Source organism: Anthonomus grandis, chromosome 6 (assembly GCF_022605725.1).
Source record: "Anthonomus grandis grandis chromosome 6, icAntGran1.3, whole genome shotgun sequence".
NCBI classification, from domain to species: domain Eukaryota; kingdom Metazoa; phylum Arthropoda; class Insecta; order Coleoptera; family Curculionidae; genus Anthonomus; species Anthonomus grandis.
In genome coordinates this window covers 29,096,307-29,119,686 of record NC_065551.1, presented here as the reverse complement: position 1 = coordinate 29,119,686, position 23,380 = coordinate 29,096,307, and the positions used below count along the sequence as shown (strand labels likewise).

At 31.8% G+C, this 23,380-nt stretch overlaps 1 protein-coding gene and 1 long non-coding RNA gene across 2 annotated transcripts in view; both read right to left on the bottom strand.

The window, feature by feature from the left end:
* The window catches only part of LOC126737346 (uncharacterized), a 247,205-nt gene extending 237,624 nt beyond the window's left edge, over nucleotides 1-9,581 (bottom strand). Inside the window, exon 1 of the long non-coding RNA XR_007661001.1 lies at nucleotides 9,308-9,581. This is a non-coding gene — a long non-coding RNA (uncharacterized LOC126737346). The remainder of the gene's footprint in view (nucleotides 1-9,307) is intronic.
* Nucleotides 9,582-16,916: 7,335 nt separating this feature from the next.
* LOC126737652 (piggyBac transposable element-derived protein 4-like) lies at nucleotides 16,917-17,576 on the bottom strand. The gene has a single exon (XM_050442631.1). The coding sequence runs from the start codon at nucleotides 17,574-17,576 to the stop codon at nucleotides 16,917-16,919; it is 660 nt and encodes a 219-aa protein (XP_050298588.1).
* Between the last annotated feature and the right edge of the window lie 5,804 nt (nucleotides 17,577-23,380).

The following is a 23,380-nucleotide window of genomic DNA, read 5'->3' as shown; positions in this document are numbered from 1 at the left end:
AAGGCGGTTTATTTGAGCCTCATATTTAAAAAATGATATGTTGTTAAGTTTGTTTATTAGAGTTTTATCTCTGATTTTTTATTATATTTTTATCAGAGTTTATATTTTATTTTTTATTAGAATAACGCTTTAATTTTCATTATGCAAACATTTTAAGATTACAATTCTATGCGGGTTTTACACATTGTCATGTCTGTAAAACCCGCATTAGAATAAATATTTGAAAAGTGCCTGGATTTTCGCGTAATATTTTGGGACATTTTGTCGCCAAACGACGCAGCTCCCACGAAATTCAGATGTTTACTAATACCGTTCTCGGGCCGGCCGGGGCGGTGCTCTGTCGCAGACACTCGTATACGCGCGACGTTGCAAAATTTCGCCTCTATGCGGTTTCCTATAAGTAACGAACAAAAACACGATCTGTATAAAGTATAGTATCTTTCGCAACTAAGAGAACAATAAATTTCTGGGTTCCTCCTTCAACAACAATAATATGTAATAAAAATAGGCCATAATATATAAATAAAAGGACCCAAAACTCTACCTTGAGGCATAGTATATTTAACATTAATACATTCAGACACAAAACTCTTAAGCATAACACGTTAGATAAGAAAGTTGAATTACTAATTATTTGTCAAAATACTGAATATTATCAAAATTAAAAAAAAATAAAGAGTGTTAATAAAGACGTTGTATTAAAAAAATTGTTCGAAATTTAAATCACATCATCTAGAGCAGAAATAATTTTGAAATCTTCATTTAGATAAAATACTTTTGTAAATGGATTCCGTAAATAAATAATCTGGTCAAGTGGAAACAGTAAATAACAGAAAAAATGTTATGAATTTTAGGTCGGTATGTGATACATGAAAAGGTTTCGAATTTCATTGTAGGGGGATTAAATTTATCGCCGACGTGAATATCTTTTATTGGAAATAACTGATTCAAGTTATTTACTCTTTTAGGTTTCTTTTTTCCAAGGACACTAAGAAATAAAGTATTTTTGCTGTCAAAAAAATTATTACCCTATAATTTTATATGGTAAATAATTTAAGGTACGCATCTTTTTATACGATTGCTTTTAATTTTCACATTAGAATGCCTTCACACTTTTTTGCTCTTTTTATTTTTATTGGTACATCAATCATTAATAGTAGTCAATAGTTGACCATCCATAATGGAATTTTGTTCTGCTATTTGTCATTCCACTTACAACTTTCAATAGTCGCCTTTAAAAGTTTTTACAGGGAGAAGTCAGCGTATTAGAACTGGTGGGATATTATCTACTTCACAGCATATTCCCTGCAGTCCCTTAGGGATCGGTCCGTATATACATCAAACATTTATAAAGTACTAAAAACATGCAAAGTTCAGTACTACACGAATGATACGATACATTTATTAAAAATCAAGCTTGTGAGTTGATTCAATTTATTAATATAGATTTTGAAAACTTAAGATCTATTAAGGCATTGTCTTTATCTCAATTCAAGCAAGTGTTGGTCTTATTTTTGATAAGTAAAATGCGATTTGACAAGCACGTAGAAATCGGCATCCATAAAGCTAATCTTAGACTTAAATTATTATACAGCAATCGACACTTTTATTGCAAGTATTTAAAAATTGTAGGTAACTCTTTCGTTCTGTCTGTATTTGACTGTTAGTCATGTGTAAGATGTCGTTTATGGAAACTTCTTGACACAAATTTTAAAAAACGTATACAAAAAGTGCAAACCTTCTGTTTGATGTGGAATTTCCTAAATATGAAAGAATTTCTGACAAACTTTCTACAAAAATTAAAGGCTTAAAATGGAAACCAGCCGTACTGTGCACTGTGCATCTTTTTACAATAGGTTTATTATTATTTTATAAGATACCTATAATATCTTCACAAGAAAAAAAAATTATTCTTGTTTCAATTTGAATTTTGAAGGCACGAACCCTTAAACATGAAATCTTTGATTACTATTTTCAGCAGGAGAGATAAATATAAAAAAATATGCCTTTAATTTAAATATGCCCTATTGATAATGTAAAATTATTTATTTTTTATGAGATTTTTTTCTTGAATTAAGGGTACACTACGGATATCTAAGGTTAAGTAGAAAATCCATCCTTCTAAACCTCCTTTGACAATAGTGCGTGTTTTGTATAGTAAAGTCAATTATCGAAAACATAATTGACTTTACTATATAATATAAAAAACTTTACTTATTATAATTAATATTCAAGAATTTTAGTGATAAATATTTTCTGCAATAGCATAGTTAGCGGTTGTTTGAGACTTTCGATCAATATATGACGGGACTAGGATATGAATTCATTGCTCCTACACATATTTTTATAGATTTATAGTGTATTCTGTTAATTATTAATAAATTAGTTTTACAATTTATTAGGCATATTTTGAAATTGAAGCTTGATGCTTTTCGAAATAAATTTATGCCATTTTTTGTTTTTTTTATTATATTATTAATATGACCGCCATCCTTAACAATTTTCTATCAAGAATAGCACTTAGGTATTTGCAGCTATTTAATACTGGAAAATTTATTTTTGTTAATGCAATGTTAGTAATCTGCGGTGAAAACTACTGCCGACTATTATCTAAGCAATAGCGTTACAACCCTTGCTGAATTTATTATGGAGATAAAAAACATGATCATCACAACATTCCCTTATGCCATATATCATTTCAATCCATAGTATTAATATAAAAAAATTAATCGACTCAAAACTGGGCCTTGCGGAATTCCGATACTTGTCTTTGCGCTAATTTTTTCACAGTTTTCAATTTTGACGTATCGAATAAAAAATAGGTTATGGATGGTTCTAATAATTATTCCTGGTAATTTTAATAAATCAAGTTTTTTCTACAATATACTTAACACTACTTTATTTTTTTGAAATGCAGGTGGGTATTTCAATGACGATTTATGCTATAGCATCGTTTTTTTCATGATGTTGCTTAAAACCTATTTTCTTTGATGATAAAATATTATTGTATTTAAGAAAATAAGTAATCTAAATTTAATTACACGTTTAAATATTTAACATTTAGAACTAATGTCTAACTAATGATTGTTAAGGGATTCAAATTTCATATTAGACATAAACACCAAGCTAAAACTAATTGCATCAACAACATTGTCACTTCTGAACTATGCAATGTTGCTTATGAACCCTATTAGCTTTAACGGGATAAGTACACAATTTAGGCACTGCAGAATTCTTGTATGGGTTATTCGGTGTATTTGAACCTCATCACTCCTTTATTGCTGGAAAATAGTTGGCTTAAATGAAAACATGAATTTTAGATGTTTCCTAAATCTGATAATAGAGTCTCATGGATTTATTTAATAAATTACGTACTACTTCGTCCTTCAAGGGTTTACTTACCTACTTTTTTATTTTTGTTTAAAAATCTCTATCAAATTACAAGGCTTTTTTTAGAAGTTCTTTCTTTGTTGATTATTTATTATATAAATGCTTTTTTTCTTAATTTTTACTTTGTAGTTCATTAAAACAAGTAACTTTTCACTCTATAATCTATAACGTGTAGATTTGTATATTACAACATATGTACGATATAAATTTTTATTTAATTTTTTCTTTCAGTTTTAGAAATATTATACGATAATATTAAATATTAAATATTAAATCTTGTTACTTGACGTGTTTCAAATCATTAGTATATAAAAGGGTTTAAAAAACTCAGTCAGACAGCCACAGTTATAAAATAATGGTAACTATTTTTTAAATTCTTTCAAAGACTAATATTATTTTCTTCTTTCCACTGCTCGACACGTAACAAACAATTGCTTGTAATTAATGGGTTATCTACTCTGACATAACCTAGTTTATTACCTAATGACTGATCAAATAAAATGATTAAACAATAAAAAAAATTATTATGGGATTTAACAATATACATTGTTTTGAATAAAAGGATTATCGACCTGAAACCCTTTAAAAAACTGTTTGTTCTTATTGTAAAAAACCCAAGAGTGGTGGATAATTAACTTTTTTAGGTATCTTCTGCTTATTATATTACTTAGTGCCTCTCTTAAACTGAGGTTCTGAGTAACTACGTATGATTTTTTTGTTATATTGTGGCCGGTCTAATTTATGTTATTATAAAGTCTAAACCATGTATGTGTTACGCCGAATTTGTGTAATTGCCGATTTCAATTTCAATTTCACGAATTTGCTTAATTCGTGAAATAAGCAGTAGAGTTGCCGATTTCTTGTAATAGGTAAAACTGTGTCTTAATACGTGAACTCGGCACATATATATTTGTCGAATACGTGAAATTGGCAACCAACAAAACTAAACGCGAGTATAACCAATTTAAGGTTATGTTTGTTGTTCAATAAAATTGATAATTAGTTTTTTTTTTGGTCAACTCAATAATATAGTATTTTCTTTAATGTTAAAAGTTTTAAAATGGATGAAACTCAAAAATCTAGTCTGCTGTGGAATAATGAATATGAAAAAAGTGTAATTAAAACGTTACAAAAAATAGGCAATAACGAAGTAATGAATAAAAATCGACAGTTCTATCATATCAAAAGTTCCTTTAAATTAGCGAATTTAGCTGGAGTAACAAAAGATTGTAGAATTAAAGAAATAAAATAATGACTACCAAAATGAATGCGTGGAATGTAATTCGAGCTTGCGGACATAAAGGAGAAAAAAAAACTTACAAAAAAGTTGCAGAACATTATTCTAATATACCCATGAGTATTAAAAAAAGAGTTTATAGAACAGTACGAACGTTGTGCAGAAAAATCTAAGAAAACAAATAGCACAGGCATTGTCGTCCGACCAATAATAAGTAGAGATCTAAATTCAAGAGCTCAGGATTGATTTGATTGATAGATTATCAGAGTTTGCCCGATGGCCCGTATAAATTTCGTGAAATAAGCAATTTTAACTAAAATATTTGCCTATTATAAGAAATCGGCAACTCTACTGCTTATTTCACGAATTAAGCAAAATTTTGCTGAATACAGGAAATCGGCAATTACACAAATTCGGTGTAACATATGCAAGAGCAAAAGCATCTATCTTATACCGGATGTTTTTAGAACGCAAAGTACGAAGCTTGAAGCAGTTAGAGTAGTGCAAGTGCGGAGTTACTACACATAGAGAAAGCAAAATAAGAATAAAAGTTAATAAAATGTATACGAGATGGCATCACGTTTATGACGCGACTACAGCGCACCCTTTATAGCCATTGGAACTTTTTGAGAAATAATTATGAATAATCAATATTGCAGATAGTTACAATACCGACTGAGTGATGCTAAGAAAGACGTGGGATATTCGAATTTAATATAAGGCGGGAAATTTAAATTTAAGGAGCGTAAATTGTTATGCTTTTTATTACATTAATTTTCTTGGTAGGAATTTTCCTGGATTTGGACATGCAAATTTTACTAGTCTTAATTACTCGTCAATTTTACTAAGGACCAAAAAAAAACATTCCATGCGTCCTATACGTAAGCTTAACAGTAGTTAAAAATACCTTTTTTTTTTAATATATAATGACTGAAAATGTAAAAAATTATCTTATTATAAGTACTAGCAAAATTGTTAAATTGCTGGTCTTTATTTAAGTAAGTTATTATGCTTTTCGATTAATAAAAATGCAATTCCATTAAATTCTCAAAGGAATACCTAAAATATCCCTGAATTATCTTAGAAATTTATTACGTTTATATTTATTTTATAAAAAAATTGTATTTTAATGAAATTCTTCAATTTCCTTCTGCATTTCCAAGTTCTTTGACCTCCAAAAACTTTAGGTCTTCATCAGAAAAAGAAGAGGATGCCATCAGGATTCTTATGTGAACTTCTGATTCCTGTCGGTACTTCCAATGGACAAAATTCAGTCATTAATTAGTCGTTTTTCGAAAATGAAGTTGAGTTTTCTAGATTGCCTCTCAGGATCTTATTTATGCCCACGAAACTCAGCTCAAGTTAAAATGTTCTTTGAGAAGTTTGTATACTCTCGAATTCAGTAATAAAAGGATGAAAAAAGCACCCTTACACCTAATCTACAGATATGGAACCAAAGTTGACTCTTTCAACTAGTGATGTAAAAAGCAAGATTTCTTGTCTTGCACTTCTTGTTCTTGCTTTTTTCGGGGAATCACTCACTAACTTATTTTATTCGGTCTCATAATGGCAATAATTGCATAGACCAATAGTAAGGACGAATTTGGCACAGATGAAGAATCAGATTTATTAAAAAGCGATAATATAAACATAAATTGCAACATTACAAATAACCTTAGACTTATGCTAAAAAAAATTAAAAAATCTGAACAACAACAAAACAAATTTAAGTTATGTTGTAGCACAGTAAATTTTAAAAACTTATCACCAATAATTAATGTGAAAACGAGATGGAACTCGACTTACGAAATGCTTAACTGGGCTTTAAAATATAAGGTTCCTTGAACTATTATGTGTGATACAAATAAAGATTTTGCTCAATATAAAATTGACGAACAAACATGGCTTTTGATAGAAAATCTTGTAAAATACTTAAAACCTTTTAAAAGTTTGTCTGACAAACTTGGGGGAGACCAATATTGCACTTTATCAATGGTTATAGTTGGTATAAACCTACTAGTTGATAAACTAGAAAAATGGTTATTTAAACTTAATGATAAAAATGATCGACGCCCCATGGATGAAAAATTTATTTTAGCTCTGAATATATTGCGTTTCCCTTATTTTGGATCCGCGTCTAAAAAAAAAGGTTTTTCGTTTGCAGATTGGGGCAAAGATTTAGAGGAAACTGCTGTGAAACAATTTGAAGAAATTTACAAAAATAACTATTATACTGTAATCGAGGACAAATCAAAGAGGATTAATCCAGATTTTTTAAAACCTAGTACATCTACATATATTTAAGGCAGTAATTATGATGATGACGATGAGTTCGATATGGATTTTGGAAAAAATTTTAATACATCTCAACAAGGCCTATCTTTATTACCAACTATCTGGAGGCAGGAAATTGACGAATATTTATCTTCTAGGAGGGCAGAAGAAATTACAAATATTCTCGAATGGTGGCATAAACACGAATTTTCTTACCCCACCTTATCCAAAATGGCAAAGGACGTTTTAAGTACTATGGCAACATCAGTTCCCGCATAGATACTTTTCTCAAAGGTATCATTAGTAATTAGAAAACATCGAAATAGGCTAAACTCTGAATCAGCCAGGTGTCTTTTGTGCCTTAATTCATGGAAGCATATCTAGTTATTTCATTATAAAGTGCTTTTACGATGAGAGGAACTAATTTATTTAAAATTTGGGCACGTCATGCAAAATACATACTCGACACGTGTTTCTGTAATAAAGATCTTAGGAGAAGATTAAAACTAAACGGTGCAATTTTATTTATCACCACATATATCACCTACATTAAGTTAATTCCATTAACGAAATAATTATTCCTCTCATAAATTCTACGTTGAAATATAGCGATGATTCGATGATGATATATAACCAAAAGTATACTAAAAGTAACTAAAAGTAATATAACCAAAGACCTAAATCCCAATTAAAACCTGTGATAATAACGAAATAATACAACTTTATTGTCATACTTCCATAGATATGTACGAAAATAATCAATGCAATAAAAACACACCTTACCTTAAACTTTAAAAAAGTAAGGTTAGAAATTTATCTAATCCTTCGAGTAAAACCTGCACTTTGGTAGATCATGATACATATGTCGTGGTAGATCATCATCATAATGGAAAATTAAGCTCAAATAGGGTTATGTACTAGTGGGACAATTTTAATCCAGGATTCATATTCTATATTAAAAATTTTTTCGTAAATGCCACTTAGCTTTCCACCCACAACCATGACCTCATTTTTTCTAAAAATCGTCTACCCAATAGACTAAATTTTCTAATGATAATAAATGTTAATTATTTTATCGTATTTTTAAATAATAAATTTAGAGCAATAAAACAACGCAACAAAAATACATATTTGCCAAAGTTTCGTCTTCTATTGGGCCATACTCATGAAAAGTTTAATTTTTAAATCGGTCAAAGTTACTACATTTGTTGCCAAAAAATACATTATTTTTCTTTCAAAATATCCCTGTATTGAAAAAAATTAAAAGTGTCGTGCTAATTCTTCTTATACTCGTGATAGCTTTAGCATCAAATTTCTTTAATTTAATATGTTGTAAAGGTTTTAAAATATTAGAATTTCAACCTAAATTATAAATACCTAAAATGTGAAAAAAATTATATATTTATTACTAGAAAAATTGTTAAATTCTCAAGGGTAAGCCCAAAAAATCCCGGAATTATCATGAATCAAACCTAGCGTTATAGTAACTAAACGTAAACTAAAAAATAAATGAAAATTTTGCTAGAAAATAAATATCCCCGATTAAACAGTCATTATTTATTCTAGAATATTAAAACCAAATATATTACGTAAAAACATATATGGGTCTGTAACAAAATAAAACAGTGGAATGGTTTCTTTTTTTTATGAAAATGGCAATTTCGGTTCTAGTAAAGTATTTTTAATTGACATCAAATTATGCTTTGCACTAATTTATGTGCAAAAGTTTAATAAGTTTTCACTGTATTCTATTTTTTTTTAATTTATTGGATAACTAGGAATGCTGTACGGATGACCTGATTTCGGTCAAAACGTCGGCAAATAACAAACATTCTTAACTTCAATGCTGTTTTATTGACCCGATTCCGATTTTTGTCGAATCTCAACTTAAACTTCTAAGACCTCGTTATTTTTACCTAATTCATGGGCTATCAAAAATATATACAACTACATATTTCATCTTTTTATTTTGAGGTTTTTGAGTATATTATAAATAAAATATTTCATTTTTAGGTCATATAATAGTTTAATGTACCCACAACCCTAAAGGTTAAAATCCTGAGAGTATATTAGCAAGGCAACGTAGAAACCAAAAAAAAAGCCACCCCCTTATTTAAATTGCGTGTCAAAAACAGCACAAATTGAAATTAATAACGAACTAAATTAACATAATTTCATACATATTAAATAGTCCGTTTTTTTACTGAAGTTTTCATTTTTTATAAATAAGATAAAAGTGAAAAGTATAATTTTTAACCCTAAATAACAAAAAAAATTTGAAAACTCATATAAATATTTTTATAAATTAAAACTTGTTGCACCCATTTGGTATATTGCCTCACTAACTATACTGCATCAACCTATTTCATATAAATGAAATAACCCATACATAATATAATATCTTACCTAAGGGATAGTTATTTCCCAAGACGATTAGGTAACTGTCAAAACTCAACGGAGTAAATACCTGCACTATATCACTCTAACTACAATGACCCTAATTTTCAAGTTTTTTTAAGTTTCTTATATTTCTTGTTAAAACTCACAATCCTCTCCGTTTATAGCTCCGTAACGTATAAATCCAAGTTTTTCGAAATGCGGAAAACTTCGCGCTGAACCAGACAGCTCACTGACGAAAACTCATCGGTAAAACTCGGAAGTAGAATTCGCAAAGGTTTTGTTTCACTCAAACGCCCGTAGACTACTGACGAGGGAAAATGTATTCTTGGTTTTCGAATGTTTCGTCTAGCGGCCGCCAGTGGGCGTAGAGCACGGCTCTATTCTCTTTATACCTCCTTTGAGTCCTTCGATCATAAGCAGGCATTTCGAGGGTTTAAGGTTGGAATTTTTACATTAATACGGAATGAAAATCTCCGAGTTCCTTTGAGAATATTTTAGCATTGGTAAAACGCAAAAAAGTACACGTAAGTGAGTTATGTGACTTTCCCATAAAGTTTCTAAAGATTATAAAATATTGTGTTTTTTTTTAAATAAGTTCTTTAAAAAAAGTACAGATCAAGGACAGATCAATGGGTGGGTAAAGAGATAATTAAATCTCTCGCCTCTACACTATAAGCAGATTGATTTAACAATAATCCAGAAGGTTTTTTTTAATTAAACGTCCTGTATCAAGTAGATCAAAAAAGGTATGGACAATTTAAACTGTGTATAATTTCTCACTACTTAAATTAAAAAGTAGATCGATAGTCCGATCAGTTATATCGCCTCCTTTATTTCCGTGTGAAGATCATGCCAGTGCAGATTTACTAAATAATTTTTATGGATTGTGTTACAATATGTACTTTAAAAAGTATATTAAGTATTATAAAGATTCTCATACTGGTGATCTATAAATCGCTAAAAAACTAGGATTAACTTTTCGACTCCAACTACCTTAATTCATGATTTAAAGTAGCACTGAACAGTCAATGTTGCCAACACAGTGGATTTCTTGCTAGATTTCGCCGAATAATTTGTAGGTTAGCCGGTTAAAACTAAAACTAAAGAAGAGAAACAAGCGAAAGAAAAAGAAGAAGAAGGCATGCAGGATAAAATTAATGAACTGTCTGTAAATGAAACAATAATCTCTTCCAGGCAGTGGATGTTGTTAGAAAGAAGGAAAAGGAAAACTATAGATTGAAGTAACTTAGTTAAGTTAACAGACGAAAAACAATGAAAAACACAAAGTCACGGTCTCACAACATTTACTTAAAGCTACACGTGTTTCGCTCTATTCAGAGCATCATCAGGCCTTAAAAAGCCACTAACGTTGGCAAAACAGTAAATAAACATCTTTCACCATGTTTACTTTTACTTTTACTGACTTTGTGTTTTTCATTATTTTTCGTCTGTTGTATACGTCGGTCTCTTTGTGAAAAATGGATGAGATTTGCTTATTAGTTAAGTTAGTAACTAGCTTAGTAACTTAGTTAAGACTGTAAAAAATTCGGTAATTTCTTTCAGGCCTTTATAGGAGAACAAATCGGTTATATCTTTCATTCAGCACATGAAGAAGAAGAAACATCAAAAGAAGAAGAAGAAAAAATGCTGGATAAAGTTAGATTTATAAAGATTTTTATACTGGTTCTCTAAATGACTCCAGCTACCTTAATGTATGTTTTAAAGCAGGACTGTGAGATGGCGCCACGGTATAAAATAAAGTATGACTTTAAAATAACACCAAAGTCAGTGTTGCCAACATAGTGGACTTCCTGCTACATTTAGCAGAATAATTTGTAGCTTAGCGGGTTAAAACTTATCTTAGCAGGCAGCGGATTTTTTAGCGACAATAATTCATAATTTATCACTAAATTAGCGGTTTATCTGATATGCTTCCATTTACTTTAATGAATTTTGTCATATTTAACATAATATACAGGGTGTTCTGTTGATCATGTTACAAACTTCAATGGTAGATAGAAAACGTCGAAAAAAAGTTCATATGGACACGGATTGGAAAATACTTTCTAGGGAACCTAATTAACCTAATTTAATTTGCCAGAGGGAGTGCATACTTGTTACAATAAATTTTTTAGTAAACCCTAACTTAAAATACGACATAACTTTAGTATGCTTATGTTTTACAGTCTTCCAATAATTTACAAGAATTATGTCATTTTCAGAACATAATTTACAGAAAATTATATTTATTTAATAAATACGCCTCTTACAACCGAAGCTTTATCACAGGAAGAATAACAAGTTTTGCAAGCGTTCTATGAGTAAGACTACATAATAAAAACAGACTTCCAAGATAATAAAAAAATAAAAAGGTTAAGAATTACTCTTTGTCACAATTTAAGATTATTTCTAACCAAAAGAATTGATAATCGTAATTAAATATCTAGTAAAAAAAACTGAAAATAAAAGGATGCAGCCTTTTTTCAACACATAGTAAAATCTAATATAGACAATCATTATACCCAATTATCGTAGACGATCGTAGAACTACGTAAGAAAAATACAATATCAAAATAATTCACTTCTTAGTGATATGTGGTTAAAGATTAAACTTACTGTCCATTTTCTATAGATAAACCTATGAAAAATAAAATTGCAAGGACATTTAGCTTTGGTATGGAAAAATTAAATTCAGTAAAAACGATAAAATTGTTAACAATGCAAAATATGTTGAGTCATCAAATATTGAAGAAACTCTATTGCAAGACTAAATCCTTATAAAACCTAAACCCTATAAATCCATAGTATATTTAAATAGTTTAAAAGCAAATTTTAATTTACAAAAGATTATCAACGATTTTATCCTTTTTAATGTTTTCTAGTTTCTAGACAGAAACAATTGCTACATTGCAAACAATACTCTTTCCATAATAATTATTGCAATAATTTGGTAATAATAAATAAATATTACCTTTTTATAAATCAAATTGTGCTTAAAATAAATAGCATAGCACTTTAGACCTTAGACTCAATTGGTTAATATTATAATACAATCATCAACTTATTTTAAAATTATTTTCTTGTATGTGGTTCCTATATGACATTCATATATTTCTAGACCTAAAGGTTCGCTCTTCTAATCCTTAATTAAATTCCTCATCAGATTAACGTCTGATATATTTATAGTCACGTCCGTTTTGGGGATTATTGAGTAAATATCTGCTTAGCTTAATTTTCATGCTCCCCTTGAGATTTCTTCGAGCCATAGCTAACTCGCTTTTAACAATCGGTTAATTTAAGCCTTTTGTACGCAATAAAGTGTGTAAGTATTCATAATTTAGAACATCTAGAATTTTTTATCAAATAATAATTTTTTGTTATTTAAAAGTTGAGAATTCAATAAAGAGATTACCAATAGTCAAAATAAATAATTTAGAAGATTTTTTTAGAGTTAAAAAAATTCAAAAACAGATTGTGTTAACGGCAACAGTTGATATTAAACCAACGAAAAAATAAAAAAAAAACGAATGAATGAAAAAATCGTAGGTAAAAATAATTATTCTCTATTTTGATAATGCGAATACATATAAACCATACTCTTTAAATAAATGACAAATAATGACAAACAACTGAAGAGCCAGGGGGAATAAGGATGAAAGTCCATGAAACATAATATCGAAATATCGATAAAATTAAGTTTGAAACCATTATTCAGCGTAAAAACTATTCAATGAATAAATATGTACTATTGGGTAGTTCAACGGCGTTAGTACCCGAAAAAAAATTGTAAGGCTCTAGAACAATAAAAAACAAAAAATTCTAGCAGAGATCGCAAAAAACTGAGAAAGAAAGATGAGGGTCCAGTGACTTTCATCGATATTTCCTCTTATTATCAAGAACTTATACGGTTTTTCAATAAAAGCTCAATTTTGAAAAATAAATCTTTATTGTTTGGTGACAAAATGAAAACTACGAAATAAAATAGAAATTCTCAATTGTGTGGCAGGCTGCAAATGTACTCCTGTGCCGATTCTCCACAAAATCTTGCAAGCTTAGTTAGATCTTTAAACTTAACACCTGATAAAGGGAGTAGACCTGAAACAAGACAAACTGGATAAGGTAAAATCTCATCGGAAAATGCATACAAATTTATACCTTCGTAAGAAATTCCAGGTAATTCAAACTCCCCCCGATTGTTTGGCACCAATGGTTTTCCGACGATATCAGCTGACTGCCACTCCCTGTTGAATGTTGTCCGGAAATACACAAGCCTTGGATTTTCATTTGAAAATTTTATTTCCCTAATAACTCTAGTTGGAAAGGGACATTTTTTTCGTAAAATGTATTTAGAAGCACTTCCCATTGCAGGAAAAAGTGTTGTTGAACATTTTCAGTTTTAAAGGGCGATGGTTTATTCCGACTTGACTCGAAAGCATCTATCTAGTCTTGCGGTATTTCTGCTCTATGCTTTTGATTCACTGCGGCGAAGTCCTTGTCGTACTCCATATATGAATGGCCTCGAATCGGAAATGCCATTTCAATAAAGTCCAAACGTTTCTGGAAATGTGTAACATAACGCAAGTATCTAAACATAGTCCAGTTTTTATTTTGTCCTGGGCATGAGTCACAGAAAATGTTTAGTTTCCTCGTTTGCTGATTTAGATGATTGTACAGCATATGATGCAATAACGAACAAACATTCGAGCTTCGCTTTTTGCCTTTTATTTCTGGATACGTATAGAAAATAGCTTGATTATCCGATAAAATGTGAATAATAAATGTGTAAATTGTCGGCAATAATACACGTCATTTGTGGAAATGTTTGGAACTGGCAAGTTCTTGGCATAATCGATGCATATTGATTCCATTTCCATTGTCTTTCTTCTCTCATTCTTCGCAGCTGTTTTCCTTTTGTAAAAGGTATCTGCTTTCCTCAAATGAATATCTTTATCCAGTTGCAGTTTCTTCAGTTCTCTGAGAATTTCAGCAGTACTTTTTTTCCGTCTTTGAGAGTTTTGATTGAAAATTTTGTATTTTGACGTTTATCTCGTCACAGAAAGAACAGGTATCTGAGCGAGGGTACCCAAAACTAATGTTGAAGTTCTTGTTAAAAATTTCTCGATAGCTGTCGTGAGATAATTTCATATCATGATGTTTTTGTTTAAACAGTTTATGCATTTTTGCAACATTTAGGTCCTCCGATAGATACGTTTTCTTGGACTTACTTAAGCTGTAATAGCTGCTACGGGATTTAAAAGACGAGATGTGCTGCTTTGCAGTTGTTTCCTTGGACAGAGCATGCTGTCTATTTCTGTGCTTACCTCTGTTGTCAACTGGAGAAACACCTGTCATTTTTAATGACCTTTGAATTGTTTGGACACGCCGCCCACTTATTCCGTGAATTAACAGGAACGCTTTGAAGCATATCTGAAGGTCAGAAGTGACACCGTCTTGCCCCAAGGCTCTAACTTTATATTTGTATGATGACTGATTAAACTTAGTGACTTCATTTTGCGGTTTACGGGGTCGTCGTCGCTGAATGGGCACTACGGAAATTAGTCCGGCAAGATACGAGTTCTGCTCATTGTATGATGATAAAGAATTATTGAATTCACGCAAAATTATACGACGCGTTTCTTCGTTTACAACAGAAAAACATTTCAACTTCTTACACTTACAAAACTTTAAATTTAAATTGCCGCTTTTCTGTTTTATATGATAATGGGTCTAGGTTTGTTCAAGGTTTCTTCGTCGATATATATTTCATTGCATTTATGATTTGTTAAAACTATCAACTTTTCCAGAATTTCAATTATTTTCGGCATAAATCTAAATAACGTTGTATTAATACATTTTTGCCCATTAGACTTTTACAGATAAAATGATATATTGAGCCAATAATTCCTATAACTCAAGAAGTTCCAGGATAAATGTGCTGTAATGCTACTTACCGGCATGATTAATTTTTTGAGCTTATGTCTATTTTATAACTAATATAATACTCGAAAGAAAAATTAAATTTAGCGATCTTGACAAAAATTTTTCATTAACAAAACATCAATAATAGAACATATAAAGTATTAATAATATGTATAAAAACTAAAACCTGGTTTTGTTTACAGAGTTTACAAACATGTCTAATTTGATAACTTCAATATTTGGAATCGAAAATTCTTATAGATGATCTATATTTTTTCCCATAAAGAAAAATAGTAATAGCTGTAGTTCTTATTTACTAAATTATTGACGATCTGAATTAGATTTATTACTTACAAATATTAGTGCCAATTTAAGTTAATTTATTTTTAGAGGCAATAAACCAACAAGAGGTTTGACTAGAATAATTTTCAGGTTTACACCGTTTATGGCCAGTTTTATATCGACTAGTAAATGTCCAAATTGCATGCAATAAAACTAAAGGGTTACTTAAAGGCGGACGTTTTTCTTTTATAGGTTTCATTTGTTTTGAGGCGTTTCTTTTGTTAAGCCTCTAATAGGATCCGATTTTATTTAATAAAAAATCTGTTAAGATTAATTACTGTATTTTTTTTTAATTAGGAGTTTTTTTTATCTAAGATTAAAACTGTTACTTATTATTGTATTATTTAAAAAAGAATTAATTTGTTAGTTTATATATCACATAGATCACATTTATGTATAGTAAATTATATAAAGCAACGTTATTAAAACAGTAATACCGTTGATTTATAAAGCATTATAAAATGACTGTTTTTAAACGTAATTAGATCAACCTCAATAGAAAAACACAATTTTAAATTGATACCGAGGATATTAAAGAACAGAGACAATGATGTGTCCGAAAAACTAAGTCGAGTTTTTGGCTTTCCTAAGACCTATATCCTGGACGCAGTTTAAAAATAAGCAAAAAATTATTATAAGATGAGTGTTTTCATACGTAATTAGAAAAGCCATAATAGAAAAATACAATTTTAAATTGATACCGAGGATATTTAAGAACTGAGACAAAGATATACCACAAAGATCACATTTCTGTATTTTTACAATATAAGTTATATAAAATAGCGGCATTATGAAATGACTATTATGTTTTTAAACGTAATTGGATCAACCTCAATAGAAAAACACAATTTTAAATTGATACCAAGGATATTAACGCTTTAAGGACGGAATTAATTAAATTACGGAGAAAACAGTTACTACCAAAAAATCTTTATTTAAATGGGTATTTGAACATAAAATAGTATAAAAAAAATAAATGTCTATTTTTGAATGTTATCTGGACTAACCACTAGTCACTCACTATGGTTTGTGGAAATCGTAAAAACAGTTTCTTACATCTTTCAGGCATAATCCGACGTTACATGTTGAGCACTTCCATACGGTTCGATGTGGTTCCTTGCGGCTACTGCATTGGGCACATCTAAGAGAAGTAGTGTGAATGGGCATATGAGCATTTTTATCGTATTTTATTTCTTGAGGTACAAGAGGTTTGAATTTATTTGGGGGTTTCTCTGCACTTTTCCGACGACGTTTCGCTTGTTCTGGATTTGAACCAACTAAGCCACTCACTACAGAAAGCCGAAACTGTTTCAAGGTCATAGTATTTGGCATTCTTTGTTTGATGATGTAGGAATTAATGACTGTAGCATCCACAAAGTACCAAAAAAAAAAATCGGTGCCACCATTTTCGTGACTTCCTATCTATTTCATACAGTGACTTTAACATGTCAAACTTGTCGACGTACCCCATGTGCTGGTTATAATCGTTAACAAGTGATGGGCATTCTACATCTTCTTTAGAGCCGTCTTTTTTTCTTCTGGAGGCAGTTTCCAGGTTGGCAGGATAGTGAAAATGTGAAATAAAAAGAACGCTTTTTCTATCCATCCACTTCAAGGCTACCCGTAGATACCCGATTCCTCCTGTAGATACCCGATAGTCCGATTCTCCTCTTTTCAAATGCTTATCGTCACGCAAGTCGTTTGGCATATTTTTTCTATTTTTTCTGGCGGTTCCACATGCATAAATGCCTTCCAACAGTAAACTGTTTTGCAGTTCAACCGAGTTAAAAAAACCTTTATAACCCTTTATAACCCTGGCACCTAAGGATTTTTCAGTAAGATTTGAAACTTTACCCGTATAAATTTGAAATTGCGACATAAATCTTGTTTCGTCACTTCTTACCCATACCTTGTATCCCCTCTTGATCGGTTTCATCGGCATGTGTTGTCGAATGCTGCTTCTTCCTTTGAATCGTATCATAGATCCGTCTATGGCTTGGTACTCACTTGGCATAAATGAATTTTGATAAGAATTTTATAAGGCATCAAGGAGTGGGCGAATTTTGTAAAGCTTGTCATAATCGTCATCTTGCTTTTTCGGTTCAGTTGCGTTGTTATTCAAATGTAAGTTGCTTAACAACCAGCCAAAGCGATCCCTGAACATAGCAGTACTTATATAATCATCTCTAAGTTCAATTCTGGACGACCAATAATCACGATAGCTGGGTATAGGTTTTAATCCCATCAGAAGGTTCAGACCAAGGAACACTTTTATTTCAGCTGAAGTCGTTGGCAAAAATGAACTACAATTGCCAGCTTGTTTTGAACGGCATAAAGGTTAGTTTGGAATACAATTTTTTCGATCAGATCCAACGTAAACCAATGCAAAAAAATATCAGTAGGACTTTCTAGATCTTGTGGTATAACGGGTCCAGTATTTTCAGTAAATGGGTCAACCTGTGTACAATATGTTGTCTGCTTTGTCCACTGTATTGTAATATTTCTAAGCTGTAACTGTAATTGCGCCAAAGGAACCTCATCTTCAGATTCCCATTCATAGTTCGGTATAACTACAGCTGCAGGTATATCTTGCTGTTCCTCGACATCATCTAATATATCAACGTCCATTGCCATAATATCCAAAATGTCCTCACCGTCACAAATATCATCTTCGGTAACGGAAGACACCTCTGATTCGTTATCAGATGGTATGCTACTGATTAAATTTTCAAAATCGCCAGGAGGTAGATTTTCTAATTCTTCCCACCTCCAAGTAATTTTGGACGGACCTGAAAAAATAAAGAAATAAACCTAGTAATAAAAAATATCCATAGCAAATGTATATTTCAATTCCTATTAGATTTGGAAATTACCAAGAACCGCCTGAGACTATTATAGTCAAAGTCTTTATTTCAAACCATTCGTAAATTTCCTGTGAGCTAATAATCTAAAACTTTTCTGATACCTCTCAGATTTACTGATGCCTGGTGGTCAGACCGGCATACGAGACATTTGTTTTACAAAAATAAAAGTAATGGGCATAACAAATTGATGATAACTATCAAAACAATTAATTTCTAACAAATAATTATAAAGAAAATATGTTTTTACCTGCCATTTTTTATCAAAACCACTTCAAAACGTGAAGCAAATGCACTTGTTTACACCAAAACAAAACAATCCTTTCACACTAATCAAATATCGAAATAAAAACCGAATTTATTGCCATCTAGAGCATGCATGTAATATTTCCATATAATATACTACTTAAGCAACACACTGCATTGTGGTTAGATCAAATGATCGCTAGACGTTTACGTACAAATTTAATAAATTGTGGTTAGCTCAGCTAACCACTGGTCCTGAAAGGGTTAAAAAAATGAGAGAATCCCGCCAAGCCAGCTCTTACATAGCGCGCGATCTAGTAATAAATGTTGTAAGTCTTTATTTCAGACTGATAGGAGGCTCTAGGTGTGATAAAATAATGCTGATATATGCCTTAAAAGGGTAGAGTCCATTCTATATACGTTTTTATTTATGTCTGTGATGAGCACTGGTGATTGTACTGGGTAATACTTATGATTGGCCTAACGACATAAAGTTTTTCAGACAATAGTACTTCTTCAGCTTTTCCAGGGCTATTGGCCTCTAGAGAATTCATTCATAGTTGTTTACCAAAATTATCTATGCAAATTTGCTAAATTTAATATATAACGAGCTTTTAGCAAAAGGGCTTTTCCGCTCTAACCCGATTCCCAGAATTTAAACCAATCACGTATAAATGCATAGTTAAAACCCGCACATACATTATTCTAATTTACGGTTCGGTCGAGTCTCAAATAACTTTTCCTCCCATAAAACTTCGAAAAGCGTCTTCTAATTTTACACCGTCATGACGATCCCGCGGTCGAAATGCATTTTATGTGCAACACGTCCCTAACGTACGGTGTGGTCCTTTTCTGAATACGAAATAGGTGAGGCGGTGATCTGACACTAATACACTTACCAAATCCACTGTGTGTATGGAGCGAGGCGCAATATTTTTCCCGGAGGATGGCGGCGAGAAGCGGCGGAGATTTGTTCTCCAATTTGCGCAATAGGTGGCAAAACAAACGGACCAGCCATTTTCCTATCAAATATGTATGTTCTTGTTAGGGTTTAAGATTAGGAGAGCTTCTTTTTATACAAAAAAAATAGGAGCCGAAGAGCTTACCGGGAAATTAAGTTCACGTTCCTTTTTTTTCACCCATGGTTGAGTTTTGTGGCAGAATTTGATCGATCGTGTGACGTTACGCCTCCTTAATTAAGAACACAAAAGTCCAGAATCGATTATGCTAAACGTATAACATAAAGAAGAGCATTAACGCAATTTGCTTTAATACAGCTTAAAATTAGCTAATACTGCCAATAGAGTGAAAGAACAATAAAGTATGGCGGGTTTTCAATTTTTCTGAATATTTCTAAACTTTCGTGTGCATTTAGTTTTTGATTTCTTTTTTAAGTAATTTTCAGTTATCACTTCCAACAAAGGGGCCAATATTTAAGACATATTCATCCTCTGGACTTTTTAACTCTTCTTTACATCTGACATTAATTGTTGTTTGCACTAAGTACACCTTATTACAATCGTATACTGTGGTATTGGAGGTGATTATAATAGACCTACATTAAAAATCAATATTAAAATTATTTTTTAGAAAATCTTTCAGTTTTTAAATACGAGTATTAAAGCAGTGGTAGTAAGGCGGAGCTAGCCGAAATATTTGAAAATCCCGCCTAAAATGGCGAGCTCTTATGTAGCGCGCCATCAAGTAATAAAAGATATAAGTCGTTACTTTATTCCAGAAATATAGATGGCTCTGGACACGCACAAGGGCGTTTTCTGTGTAATTTATCAAATGGTACATACAAAGTTGTTTGATGATTTTGTATATACTTCAAGAAATGGATTTCTTCTTAAAATTGTACTAAAAGAATTTTATTGCTGGGAATTTAGTATTGTTTGTGAGTTTTATGCTCAGTCCACGGACTAATGTCATCATTTCGTTATTAATAATTTTCCTTCTCGAGTTTATTCAACAGTCCTGCTCTTCACCGATGACTATGCTTTATTTCGAAGGCAGTCAAAGATGATCAAGATATTCTGACTCCAAGTGAATTAGTTGCAGATTGACGGCTATCGTAATAGCTACGACCTTGCGGATGGTCTCACTGAATTCAGAACGACGAAACTAAGACAAAACCGTTGGAATTTTCCCGATAACTCCCATAGAAACCGAGATATCGGCCTTCAAAGTTTGGGTTTTTTCATTTTTCGGATACCCCCCCGTTTGGATTTTTTAAAAATTTTTTTTTCGAACTCGATCTAACTATTCCAGCGGATTGTTCTCATCAAGTAGATCACGAAAATACCGGGTTATAAGGGAATCCGAGCAGAACTAAGAAACCGAGTATTTTTTCGACCTCGTTTATGAGGCCAAAAATGGGCATCAAAAATGCCATATCTCTACTATCGTAAAAGCTACGACCTTGCGGATGGTCTCGTTGGATTCAGAACGACGAAACTAAGACAAAACCATTGGAATTTTCCCTATAACTCTTATAGAAGCCGAGATATCGGCTTTCAAAGTTTGGGTTTTTTCGTTTTTCGGGTATACCCCCCGGTTTGGATTTTTTTCAGAAATTTTTTTTTTTTCGAATTCGAACTAACTATACCAGCGGATTGTTCTCATCAAGTAGATCACGAAAATACCGGGTTATAAGGGAATCCGAGCAGAACTAAGAAATCGAGTATTTTTTCGACCTCGTTTTTGAGGCCAAAAATGGGCATCAAAAGTGCCATATCTCGGCTATCGTAAAAGCTACGACCTTGCGGATGGTCTCGTTGGATTCAGAACGACGAAACTAAGACAAAACCGTTGGAATATTCCCTATAGCTCCCATAGAAGCCGAGATATCGGCCTTCAAAGTTTGGGTTTTTTCGTTTTTCGGGTATACCCCCCCGTTTGGATTTTTTCAGAAATTTTTTTTTTTTCGAATTCGAACTAACTATACCAGCGGATTGTTCTCATCAAGTAGATCACGAAAATACCGGGTTATAAGGGAATCCGAGCAGAACTAAGAAATCAAGTATTTTTTCGACCTCGTTTTTGAGGCCAAAAATTAGCATCAAAAATGCCATATCTCGGCTATCGTAAAAGCTACGACCTTGCGGATGGTCTCGTTGGATTCAGAGCGACGAAACTAAGACAAAACCGTTGAAATATTCCCGATAGCTCCCATAGAAGCCGAGATATCGGCCTTCAAAGTTTGGGTTTTTTCGTTTTTCGGGTATACCCCCCGGTTTGGATTTTTTTCAGAAATTTTTTTTTTTTCGAATTTGAACTAACTATACCAGCGGATTGTTCTCATCAAGTAGATCACGAAAATACCGGGTTATAAGGGAATCCGAGCAGAACTAAGAAATCGAGTATTTTTTCGACCTCGTTTTTGAGGCCAAAAATGGGCATCAAAAGTGCCATATCTAGGCTATCATAAAAGCTACGACCTTGCGGATGGTCTTGTTGGATTCAGAACGACGAAACTAAGACAAAACCGTTGGAATTTTCCCTATAACTCCCATAGAAGCCGAGATATCGGCCTTCAAAGTTTGGGTTTTTTCATTTTTCGGGTATACCCCCCCGTTTGGATTTTTTTCAGAAAAAAATTTTTTTTTCGAATTCGAACTAACTATACCAGCGGATTGTTCTTACCAAGTAGATCACGAAAATACCGGGTTATAAGGGAATCCGAGCAGAACTAAGAAATCAAGTATTTTTTCGACCTCGTTTTTGAGGCCAAAAATTGGCATCAAAAATGCCATATCTCGGCTATCGTAAAAGCTACGATCTTGCGGATGGTCTCGTTGGATTCAGAACGACAAAACTAAGACAAAACCGTTGGAATTTTCCCGATAACTCCCATAGAAGCCGAGATATATTGATTGACTTTGACTTATATAAATGATATGTGACCTAATAGTTCTAAAAGACACTTTATTACTAAAATACTACTTGGACCATCTTTATAAAACAAAAAGCATGATACTCAGAAAAGTATTCTTTATAAATATTGTATAAGGTTTAAACTAGTTTAGGAAAAATTTAAGGAATATTCGCATTTTTAAGCAGTGGCGTCAATGAACTATGTCTGATGTGCAATTTGATCCCTTGTGCACACCGCAATATTGCCAAAGGATCAGTGAATGTTTCACCACTCCATTTTGGATGAAGTTTAGTTATAATTTTATTACCACTGGTGTAGAGGACACTTCTATCAAACCATCTCTGAACACACAAAAAAGTTACAATAACTTGTCAAAGAGCGAAAAAGAAATTATATTCTACTTTCAAGATTTTAGATAACTCAACATTTTCTGAAGATCACATTAAATATTTGTCTTCAAACCTCTACTGGGATTTGCTAACAAGCAATTTGGTCAAGGATGCCTACAAATTTCTACAGTTTCTAATGCAAAATTTTAAATAGGCATTAGAAAAGCCTAATCTTATCATTCAAACTTTAACAGTGAATTGTTATGTAGCAATAACTCCACCAACTGTATTGCTGCAAGCAGGTTGAGAGGCCAGAAGGCTTTTTGCTTTTGCACCCACAGTTTACGCAATAATAATTTGACAACCGAAACTGCTGCTGATGTGAGCCATATGAGGTAAAATTTCTGAATTAGCGATAGAATTTCTCTCTTAGTGACTACTAAATTTTCAACATCAGTTTCCAAAAAACCTGGATTAAGAGTTAGAACATATTGATGGAGGTGCT

Coding starts and splice junctions, on each gene's coding strand:
- LOC126737652 (XM_050442631.1), bottom strand. CDS start 17,576: ATGCCAAGTGAGTACCAAGCCATAGACGGATCTATGATACGATTCAAA.